The sequence below is a fragment of the Cloeon dipterum genome, chromosome 4, assembly GCF_949628265.1.
Source record: "Cloeon dipterum chromosome 4, ieCloDipt1.1, whole genome shotgun sequence".
Lineage (NCBI taxonomy): Eukaryota > Metazoa > Arthropoda > Insecta > Ephemeroptera > Baetidae > Cloeon > Cloeon dipterum.
Window position 1 is genome coordinate 9,655,171 of NC_088789.1, and position 11,683 is coordinate 9,666,853.

The 11,683-nt window shown below is 40.2% G+C and overlaps 1 protein-coding gene across 1 annotated transcript in view; it reads left to right on the forward strand.

Annotated features, from left to right (window-relative positions):
- LOC135943088 (carbonic anhydrase-related protein 10-like) overlaps positions 1–9,748 on the forward strand; it is a 36,577-nt gene extending 26,829 nt beyond the window's left edge. The window contains exons 5-10 of the mRNA XM_065489496.1: positions 770–865; positions 1,827–1,893; positions 7,917–8,071; positions 8,378–8,515; positions 8,917–8,962; positions 9,153–9,748. Of these exons, the coding sequence (XP_065345568.1) occupies positions 770–865; positions 1,827–1,893; positions 7,917–8,071; positions 8,378–8,515; positions 8,917–8,962; positions 9,153–9,208 (558 nt within the window). The 3' untranslated portion in view covers positions 9,209–9,748. The remainder of the gene's footprint in view (positions 1–769; positions 866–1,826; positions 1,894–7,916; positions 8,072–8,377; positions 8,516–8,916; positions 8,963–9,152) is intronic.
- Positions 9,749–11,683: the final 1,935 nt, after the last annotated feature.

Below are 11,683 nucleotides of genomic sequence, written 5' to 3' on the forward strand. Positions count from 1 at the left end.
AATAACACGCAAATTGCTGCTGTGGATGCACTAGTGGAATGTGCTCTAAAAGAATTATTGCGTGTGATAATATTTGATCGTTTTCAATGAAAACAAGGTTTACACAGAGTTAAATTCCAGCATATACTTAATAATGTAGCCACATTGCATGATTTGCTTCTGATTAGTCGGTGATTATTATGTATTTTCTTAGAATGACTTCAAAGTAATGCTTCCAAAATTATTAGAAACTGTATAAATTATTTTGGTTCTCAAGTGAAGCCAGTTATAAAAAATTTAATAGATGATAACGATAGTATTATTGTAAAAATACAATTGTAAACAGGTCGTCTACTAGAATTCAGGATCAAGTGGAAGAAAAAAATCAATAAAAATGTTTTATATTAATATATTTTTTTACAATTTTCCATTTATAAATAATCCATTTCAAACCAAGTATAATCAAAAGTTCCTAAAGTAAAAGCTTTTCTATTTGTCCTCCGTATACTTTAATTTAATGTCTAAGTAAGTGGAATTCAATCCCAACAATTTTTAAAATAATGATTTGTGGTTAGAAGGTGAGACCCCTTGTGGGTCATAATAATGTTTATAAATACTTTGACTGCTAGTTCAAATAAGTTCGACAAGTTCATCGATGCGAATCATACATTCCATTTCGCGCAGTGGAAGCGATACTGCGCAGTATAGGAAGCCAATTTGAAAACCATTCTCGTGCACCACTAGTGCGCCATGCCAGGTTAATAAACAAAGGTCTGTTTTGTGTTGGCAGCTGCAGCTATACGGCTACAACAGCGAGCTGTACCGGAACATGACTGAAGCGCAGCACCGACCGCACGGCATCGCGGCCATCTCTCTCATGCTACAGGTAAACGCAGTATACCAAACGTACACACAGCAACATGGTACACACGCTTATAAACACATTAGCGCCTGCTTTATGGTCCTTCTAATGTGTAAACACCGCGCTTGCTAACAATTAACCGCGCGCGTTTAGTCTAACAACACACATAACCTTTTCAATTTCCCCAAAATTACTTTTTTAAAGGCCCTCGGCTAGTTTGAAAATCATTTATTTATCACGCAAAAAGTTTCAATAGGTCCTTTATGGTATAATTTCGTAGTAAAATCGCTTTCCAGGATTGTGAGCAACTGATTTAGCTGCTAACGCTCACGCATAGAGGAAAATTCTAATAACGAAACTTTGTTAGCACATGTGTAAACAGAATTCGGTTTAATCGCTGTAATATGGTGTGGACAAGCAAAATAATGACAAACGAGCTATATGGCTTCATGATTAAGAATCATTTTTAGTGTATCAGATAAATGGCCACTGCGTCAGTGCTATAATTGGCTATTTTAAGCAATGAAAATACGCTAAAATCACGAAATCGTCCTTTCGTTAATGTAAAACTGTTGTTATTCGATTTCATTCAACATTCCCTAATCGATAGAGTGTTATATTTCAGAGTTACACCTATCTACTTCATTCAAAGAATTAGAATAAATTAATGCTGCTCAAAATGGTATTATATGAGGTATTCAACCCCATGGTTGACTGACATTGAGAGAATATTTATGAAAAGTTGGATTTTGAGCATTGATAATGTTTAAACTTTTTGTTTAACTGTTTGTGCATTTTTTTTCATTAGTGTGATACTATTCATTTAATTTTCAGCTTCTATTCTTACATTGCAAAAACAGCACCAAGTTTGACTTCATGCAAAATATTTTTTAATTTAGATTCGATTGGAAGCTTATCATGACGCACGACTTATCTGATTGTTTTTTGCGTTTTTAAAGATACGGAAATTTTTTGCATTTTGCAGGTTGGGGACGTCCCAAATCCTGAACTGCGAGTGCTGACGAGCGCTTTCAGCAAGCTGACTTATCGAGGTAAGCACATGAGCAGAAAAGAGACCCTGTGAGTAAGGGTTGTGCAAGAGAAAAATCGAGCGTGGTGCATCGCGCCCAGCTAGCTGCTGCCCGACTCTTAATCCTCTAAGTAGCTTTTACAATTTTTAAACAAAAGATCCTCTTAAGTGCCGACGGATAGGATATAGAGAGGCAGCCGCCTTTGTGAGCAGTATGTGAAGAGACACATTATATGCCTGCAGCAGTAGCACAGCCGCTCGGCGCGCGCGCGCCTCTGAAAGCCTTTTTATATTTTGAGAGGCTCAATATACCATTAGCGGCTCAATGGTCGGCTATTTTGTTTCCCGACCGATTACGTGGCGTCGAAAAATTTAATCCACAGCGAGGAGATTCGCTCGACTGGATGGAATTTCAGCATTTATCTTTTGACACCTTTTCGTTCCTCTCGGCTCAAAGGGAAAAATGCAAACGAAGGTACACAGGAGTTCTGATATTACGAAAACACCACGGGCGAAAAACCCCATGAAGCGAAATTAAAAGAAAACTTTCATGAAAGGGTTGGATAAAGGTTTTTTCCGATCGAAAAAACTAAAACTCATTTTTTGAGGCGAAGCCCAATTATCAAAGTTTCATTTCAACAGTCACGTTTGCTAAAATTTTGGCATGAACGTACCCATTACGATAATAGTGTTCCGAGTTTTATTACACGCTCTTGTATGAAGTAAATTATGAACTTGTTCCCCACTCACGTTTTTCCGTCTCGTAATCTAACGAGAATAAAAACTGCCGCGTGTTGCTTGGCCTGCGTCGCGTGAGCCCGGTGAATTTTCAATAGAAATAAATTTCCCCCCGCCAACAGGCACCTTAATTGAAGACAAATTGCACTCAAGATCGCGGAACATTTGTTTCTCTCGGCGCATTATAAATGTTTACACAATTCGGGCGCGACACGTCATTACTCACCCGACACTTTCTCGTCCGCGCAGCGAGCTCGGCAGCTGCGGGAATATACAAATTTTTCCGCGTACGAGTGAGAGTAATTCTTATGAATATGCAGGATTCTTTCTTGACCCACTTTTCCGCCGAGAGTGCATCTTCCACGGTTCAGCTATATTAATCACGTCGTACGTCCAATTAAAAGCGAACTAAGTGAGTGCGTCTTTCACCCCTCTGCTGCAATCTGAAGCCGGCGCCGCGCACAAGGGAAATCCTGCACTGAATGGGTGCTTTATCTGCTTTTCTGTCCTTGTTGCTGCGAAGTTTTACCTCAGACACATTTTACACAGAAATTGAAAAGCAGGGGGGTTTGCTTGGTAGAACGCGGATTTCAATTTATTATGATTGCAGCGCATGCCTTTTTGCTATACAAATGGAATTTTCGTGCGATCTACTTCCCTCGTGTCGGAAAATAGCAGCCAGTTCATGCATAAAAGGTGACGCTCAAAGATCTTAAGCCCTTGCCGTGATTTCAAACGTTTTCTCTCTAGCCTTTCTAGCCACTTTGATGGCAAGCAAGCCCTGCCTGCTTTTGCTCCTGCTGGAGAACGAGGTCGCCTGCCTCTTTGCGAGTTATGCAGCGCGCACGACTGATGCATCACGCGTGTTGCATACCCGCGAGATCCCTCTGGGGCTCCCAACCTTTTTACTCCGTGTGCGTTCGGGGAGAAGAACGGTAGACAGCAGCGAATGAACTTTGACCCGGATAACTGCTTATCATATAATTGAATAAATTTGCTCGAATCTGCAGGGACCACCGGAGATTTTGCATACACAGAGTGGGCGTTAGAAGCAGCGCTGCGCCGTCATGGTAGGCTGAGCAGAAATGTGTTTATCCTTAGGTTTACACAAAGAAAGAAACAAATATTCCTCGTGCAAATTCCTCCTAGTGCAGTGCGCGCCCTTCCCGGTCCTCGGACAGGGATAAAAAGAGCAAAAAAGAATGAAGTCCTGTTATTCCTTATTCTGTCAAGATTTAAAAAAAAATAGATGAAGTAAGTGGCAGTTTTGAATTGATTTCTCAAAAATCAGACTTTATGAATATGAAAATGGCCAAGCTGAAATAAATTCGGGTTTTGGTTATTACTCAAAAATTTCAGCACGGATCATGTTTTCATGGCATGCTGTCTTTTCTCTCAAAGAAGAAGATATCTATCCAATGTAGCGTGCCCCAGGAGTCCTTGTAACGAAATAAAATAACATTTTAAGCAAACAATGCTATTTGGAAAGAACAAAGCTTTGCAAACACTTTTCTTAAAAATTCACAAATAATTTTCATTTCAATCGACCGTTTAGGGTATTTTCATTCAACGGAAACAAAGATTGTCAGTTTTTCATAGTTTTTAACCATGAGTTTAAATATTTAACTATTGAATTCCACTAAAATTACAAGTACGAGCCTGTTTTATGTGTTAAAGTTTTCACATAAATATTTTCTCCATTTCGCAACAAGTGCAAAGCAACCACCAAAATAAAACTGATTTTTTCACTGGATAAAATCAGCCTCGCAAAAGAGCTTTGCGCCATGTTCAGCTGCAGCTTTTTTCCTAATTGCAATCTCTCTAAAAGGTTCATATTTCAGATTAAAACCGGTGAATAAGAAAGTGGTCCCGGCGCGACCTACCAGGGAAACAAATGCGCAATTTGTATGCATTATTCGTCATTGTTATTAATTGCGCGCCTCCGCGGCCCCCGCGGGAGGGCCCCGCACGGGGGACGAGTAAATAGCGGCGGTGGACAGTTGTCGGAGCAGCAGTCGCGCGGCATGCTAAACAGGTCTCCAGAGGGGCCCCGGCGAAAAGAAAAGAGAGAGAGAGAGAGAGAGAGAGAGAGAGAGAGAGAGAGAGAGAGAGAGAGAGAGAGAGAGAGAGAGAGAGAGAGAGAGAGAGAGAGAGAGAGAGAGAGAGAGAGAGAGAGAGAGAGAGAGAGACGCGAATAAATTGTAGCGGCGGTGGCGGCAGCGAGGCAGCCAGCTTCACAATTTAATCCCGGCATGAATGGGCCTGATTTTATGTTCATTTAATTAAAAAGAAGAGAACGAGAGTGAAAAAGCAGCAGGGCGCTCTCTAGCCGTGCTGTTGATAATAAAAAGCGTAAAAAGCAGCTGCCTCTCTTCCATACTCGGCGTGAATCGCGCGAAATTATCAGCAGCGAGTTTGTTTAATTCTGGCTGCTGGCTGGTGCGACGCGGCCGGATGGGTCGTCACTTCGGCGAGAAAAGATGGTCGCCTACAAAAGATGTCATAAAGTTAAAAAGAGCGCCCAAGCGACTTTTGCCAAATGAGTCGTGGAGACTGCGAAATGAAATCCGGTTTGTTGAGTGTTATGTACAGTGGCATAATAAAAGGGCTTGGTGTCCCTGCTGCTGCAGCGCGGCGCGAAACACACGAGCAAGATTACCCGCGAGACAGAGACCGGATTTACGGTTCATACTGAAGATTTGTAGATATTTGATCAGAATTAAGTGCGTTTATCATTCTTATACGGTAAAAACAATAACTATTAAAATGAAATTTAAGCAAGAATTTGTGAACAGAACTGGAAAGATAGTGAAAAAATGATTAATTACAGCTGTTATCTCTTCCCGCACTGTCATTAATTCATCTGAATTATTTGAAAAATAAATACAATAATTGATCTCGGGCTTTAAAATTGTTTCTGCAAAAGGTGTAAAGTATAGACAATATAATCTATAGCATTCAATGCTGAACAATCTATAGAAATCATCCAATTTCGACTTTAGCTGCAATCACATTGCGCTACTCGCAATCAAAATCGGAAATTTTTTTTTAAAGCAAAGTACTCATCATGAATAGCGTTGTACAAATAATCCTGCTTTAATTCCACTTGATGTCACAAGTGCCATGATAGAAGACGACAAGAATGCGCACATAAAATACACCGGTTTTTAATCTTCTTTTTACCTTGCAGTTTATGTGAGAACTTCTCTTAATAGAAATAATTACCATGTAAACTCAATTTATATAGAGTCAGTATTAAAGCAAAACGGTTATTCAATTACGTAATACACAAAATTGGAATTCAATCTTTGAGCCGTATTTTTGTTTCTCGCTGTAAATCCGTCCCTTTTTAGATGACACACGACGAGTCTGGAGCGACACATTCTGCAGACGCGGCACAAAAATGCTGCGACGATGTAGCTGAGCTTGCCGGGCTGGGGTTATTTTAAAGGCATGCTTCACGCACGCACGCCATAGCAGCTAGCGCGGTGGCGTCGGCAGCCAAGACGCTAAATGGCCTACATGATGTACAGGCCCTGTTTGGGTAATAACGCCAAATATATTATTTCTGAGAGCTGCGGCGAAATATGCGCCCCTTGTTTCTTTTTTTGCGTGCAACTCATTTTTCTCGTCGCCGGCTTTGCACTCGGCGCGACGGCTGGGATAAATAGCGCATTCCTAATGTTCTGCCTGCGCTGCCATGATTTGTCTCGGCCGCGCTGCAAATGTGTGCGCGTCGACGACGTGTCACGCTGGTGGGAAGCGGGTGCACATTGTGCGCGACGAAGCACAATTACGCCGAAAGTCAGTCGCCGTCGTGTGAATGCGTTTGCAAAACGAGCCAACGTTGAATGAAAATGTGTGAGTGAATGAGCTCTCTCTCTTGTGTGCCGGATTCTCTCTCGCGTGTTTTATTTGCGGTAATGGAGCGAGTATTATATCTTTCGGATGAATCGCACAACGTCGCCTGCAAGCTTTACTTGTCTGTCAATTAAACACTCGTCCGGGGAAATCGCGATTGCATGACCTATTTACAGCAGTTACAGAAGCGAGTGAGACGGTTAAATAAGTGTGGGTGAGACAATTTCTAAAGTGGTGTTATTCGAGATTGTGATATCACACGTTTATGTTGATGAGCGTATTAACAGTTCCATTCCAGAAATTCCGACGTAAAGCGCTTTTAAGTATTAATTTAATCCTTCTATTTAGCTTAAAAAGTAATTTTATAAGAACATTGAGAGGTAAAGGAAGATAAAAGCTAGAGAATTTTCAGTCAATATTTTCAAAACCCTGATGCTGGCTGCAGAATATTATTATTATTATTATATTATTATTTTTCGCTAAAAAACCATTTGACACCAACTTTTTATCTTTTATATTGCAAGTTCTTAATATCATAGCAAAACAACAGATAAAATCAATGAAAGTCTGAACAATTCCAGCAGTGCGATTTTTTATGCAATTGAAATTTTCATTTCTTACGCCCATTGTGGATTTTGTACAATATGTGTCAACCGCACATCTGTTGTGACAAAGAAATCTAAATTACAAATAATGCATAAATAATCATAATAATTTTAGCATGAATGCTTTTTGTGTTTTTTTTTCTAAAAGTTCATTCTTACGAGGGTGCGAAATAGAAAAATCGAGTTTCAGCTAAAAATATAAAAAAACGATAAATAAATTAACGATGGTGGAACTATTTGGAACCTCATTAAAATTAGTATTTGCCTCGGAGCAAAGGTGAAGTCCTACTTTAACTTTGCATTTAACTTTTCTACGCTGATTAAAGGTTCAACTCAATATATAAATCTTTATCCAGCAAAATGTCCTGACCTATGACATTAAAATTCAAATTGCCCTGCATGCCAGTAAAATAGCCACTCATTGGAAAGCGTGTGATAAATTGAGCACAAAAGAGTGGGAAAAATTATTTTTAATATCAGTTCCCTCGGGTGTCGGTGTCATCGGTAAAGAGCTCTCGTCATCAAAGCAGACAGCAGGTCTCTATGATGATGGTGATGATGATGATATTTGAATTCACAAAAAGAGTGCGAGAGAGAATCGCCATTCCCAGGATGATGAATGCGATTTGCGTTCCATCTGCCGACTTGATTGATGCTCGCAATTATTATTGCCCGCCACCACGTTGCCACCGCTGTACCGTAAATATGTGTATATTTAGTCGGCGAGCGCGCGAGTAATGAAACATTTCATTAAGTGTGCTGATGCGATGCATGAAAAATGGAAGCGAGAATGAAAAATGGTGGAAATAATGGTGCTGTGTCCTTTTTGCTTGCTTTGCAGGCTCCAACGCGCCAGTGCGATATCTCTCGCTGCGCAGCCTTCTGCCGGACACCGACTACTACATGACCTATGAGGGCTCCACCACTCACCCTGGCTGCTGGGAAACGGCCATCTGGGTCGTCCTCAATAAACCCATCTACATTACAAAGCAAGAGGTAAAATGTTCTGGTTTAACCACACCAGCTCACTATTTAACGCCTTGGATGAAATATTAAAAAGGTTGTTTCAAAATCAAAACCATTTCTATAAATTGTCAAGAAGTACTTTTGTGAAATCACAGATAGCACAAAAGTGAATTTTTAAAACAAAAGATTAGTAGCAATATATTTTTACAAGATTAAGCCCATATTGTTCCACCTTTCTAAATTTGAATTATCTGAGTTAATTTTTTTTTAATATTAGGATGTGCATTTTTTGTCATTTACCCAAAGTTAAATTTCTTCTCTGGGTCATGTTGACAGTTATACGCCCTTCGGCGGCTGATGCAGGGTCCCGAAGAAACACCAAAGGCCCCACTGGCCAACAACGTGCGCCCCTTGCAACCCCTGCACCACCGGACGATACGGACCAACATTGACTTCGACGGCAAGAGCCACCAAGTGAGTGTCTTTTGCACTGGCGGCAAACACGCGAACTCGGCCCATTTTGCGCGAATGAGCATTTGCGTATCAGGCCATTAGCGGCGAATGAGATTGCGGTGTTAAGGCGCTGCTTAACGAACCGACCAAATCCTTTTTCACAACTCTCAAACTCGAATTGCTTTCGCCGAATAAAAGCAATTCCGCGTCCACACAGCCAGCAACTATTAACTTTTTCCGTCTCGGCAAAAATCAAGTGAGCTGCCGAGGAAAATCCGGAGAGAAAGTTATAACTAATTATCCGGCTGGCAGAAATGTGTGTTGCCCCGAGGAATAATTACCTTGAGTAACGCAACTGGCGGCGCCACTGCGGCATTAAATTCGTGAATTAATTCAAACTGACACGGTTCTTCTGTTCGCAGAACCCAACTGAAAAGTGCCCGACACGCGGAGAAGTTCTCTACAAAGGTACGCCATGATAATGTGCAATTACAACAGCTTAAATGAATCAACCAAGTGAACTCGTGCATGCATGCTTGCTTTGTGATGAGGTTGAGTTGCCTGTAATCTTGAGTTTTTCCTACTTTTCTCCCCTTTGTTTCTATGCCAGTAAGGAATATAAAAAACTAAATTACATTTTTGACGGTCGCTGTTGCAGTGAACACGCGGCACATAACTCAATCGGACCTGGCCATGGACTTGAATACTTTGTAATTTGCCAACGTCGTGCTACTAGAGGTTAAATTTTGATGTCAGCGCAGCGTCGATTTTTTAAGACAGGAGAACAATTTAAAAAAAATACATAACTGTGATCTTGATGAATTTGCTAGAATGTGGTTGCTTGTTAAGAGAGAATATGTAAACTTGGGACTTAATGGATGAGAAAACATCTGGTCAATTATTGGAGCAAATTAGACTATACAAAGAGATATAATAACTTAAAATTAGAAGCTTGAATGATTGCGAATCTTAAAAATTTCATTGTATTGACCGAATGATTAAACTTACATTGGATTTAAAAAAACGTTTCAGCGCTTATTGAAGAAGGTCAGAGGAAGTGATTTTCAACCAGTTTGTCTATACGTCCTTGTACATCAATATTCAGAAAGCAATTTTTTATGAATGCTGATTTGAACATTTTAGATGAAAAATATGTAATATGCAATAAAATGGAATAAATAATTGTAAAAAATCACTAGACTATTATATGCTATGCGGTTTCATTGTGTAAATAAAAATTATATACAAGCACTCTCCGTTGCATTATATTCTTTTCTACATTTTGCGCGTGTCTATAGCTACCCTGCTGCCGACGAGTGCTCATATCGTGCTGATATTTGAAGAGTCGACTGCTGCTGGCATGCATGGATTTTCCTATAGGAATTCAGGCGAGCAGGTGCGAAGAAGTTTCTGCGAGAAAATTAGCCTTGGGCAAGGGAGGAAGAGCGTAAAGGAAAATCGATCCTGGCTGGAAAAGTGCGGGTGGCCCAATCGGCAATAAATGCTGTACTTTATCGCCGATGGCGGGCTCAATTTGGCCGTCCGTCCTTCGGCCGTGCAACAGATAGAGATAGAGGCCGCAGAATGCATCTTGCTTAACTTATTATTTTTACTTCGAAATGTACACCAATCCTTACAAGCATAGTATTTTAGACACGGGTGCAATGTTCTCATACAGTTTCTTGTAGCAGATATGACGGCGGTATAGAAAGTTCCTGCTGCGCTTGAAATCATAACAGCATAGTTTGGTTTGAATTCTTAGTGCTATGGCTCGAACATTTTTTCTTCAGAAATTATGGAAAATAAAATAAATGGAAATGATGGTGAAATAAAATTATGACTCAATTAAAAAAAATCAAATTTCAGAAATATCGGAAATACCGTAAATCCCCCTAAGATTGGAATTGTGGCAGAAACTTCATAGCGAGTAAAAAGCAGTGTAAGTATAAAGAATAACGCGTGGCTCCTGAGGCTTGTAATATTAAATTGATGCGATGGAAAATGAAAAGACGCAGGTGCACGGAGCGCCAGCTAAATGGAACTAAATGCTGTTGTTTCATTCTAGAGCGAGGCAGCAAGGCAAAACTCATTTTCTCCTCGCTGGATATGAGGAGATATGTTTTATATTTGGTCTGTGTACATTTTTCATTTTCTCATTTTGACAGCAAGCGAGGGGATTATTATTTTTCGGCCCCAATACGATTGTGTGCAGCAGCAAGTCTTGTATAGCGTTTTTTTCCCGGCCGCTAGGAAGATTATCTTTTTGTTCTGCCGCCTTACCACCGGGACAAGATAAATTTTTCAAATAAAATCGAATGTCCTATCTCGTCGGTGAGTAATGGATAGCCAGCGCAGATCTTTTGAGTCGGCCGAGTTGGCACGGCACAAGCCAAATGGCACTTTGCTCCGATTGTAACGAGCTGAAACACATTGGAGACGCCACTTTCCTTGCGACCAAAAGTCAATCGGCAGCGTCAAAGGATATTCTCTTTCTACCCGTGAATGCCATCGCAGATAATGCGACAATTCTGCAACTGCTCAGCAGGAATCACAATCGAAAGTTGGAACTTAAGAATGTCGTATGCCACCCTGTGCCTGGCAACTTTCTTCTTTCTGAACTTTTCATATTTGAATTCCTGTCTGTGGACGTGCAGCGAGAAAGATAAATACATTTCAGGTTCATTTTGTATGCGCAAAATCAGCTTAGGGACTTTGTTCTCTCACTGTTCACATCCAGACTCCTCTCACTCAGCGCCGTCTGAGAGCAAGAAAAGAAAAAAATACCCATAAAAAAGTAAGATCTCGTTTGTAATCGACGCTTTTGCACCTCGTCATATATTTATATTCAGGATTTAGATTTCACGCTGGGATTTTTGAATAATTCAGAACCCTCTTTTTTAAAACTCTAGAGCATACAACAATTTTTTCTTCCGATTCAAACTTGTATTTATTTTGAAGCACAAAAGTCTTTTAAAGCGATAAGCGGGTTTATTATTTTGTCATTGTTCGTCGTCGTTTTTGTTTAGTACATTAATTGTGTTCTCCAATATTTTGCATGCTTATTATCAATAAAACTGTGAAGACTTACCAGTGCAACACCACTAAAGCGACAACAGGATATTTTTATAATCAAAAATTAATACATCAGTCCTTCGATATGGCTCTGTTTAGAATTTATGAAGTAGGATC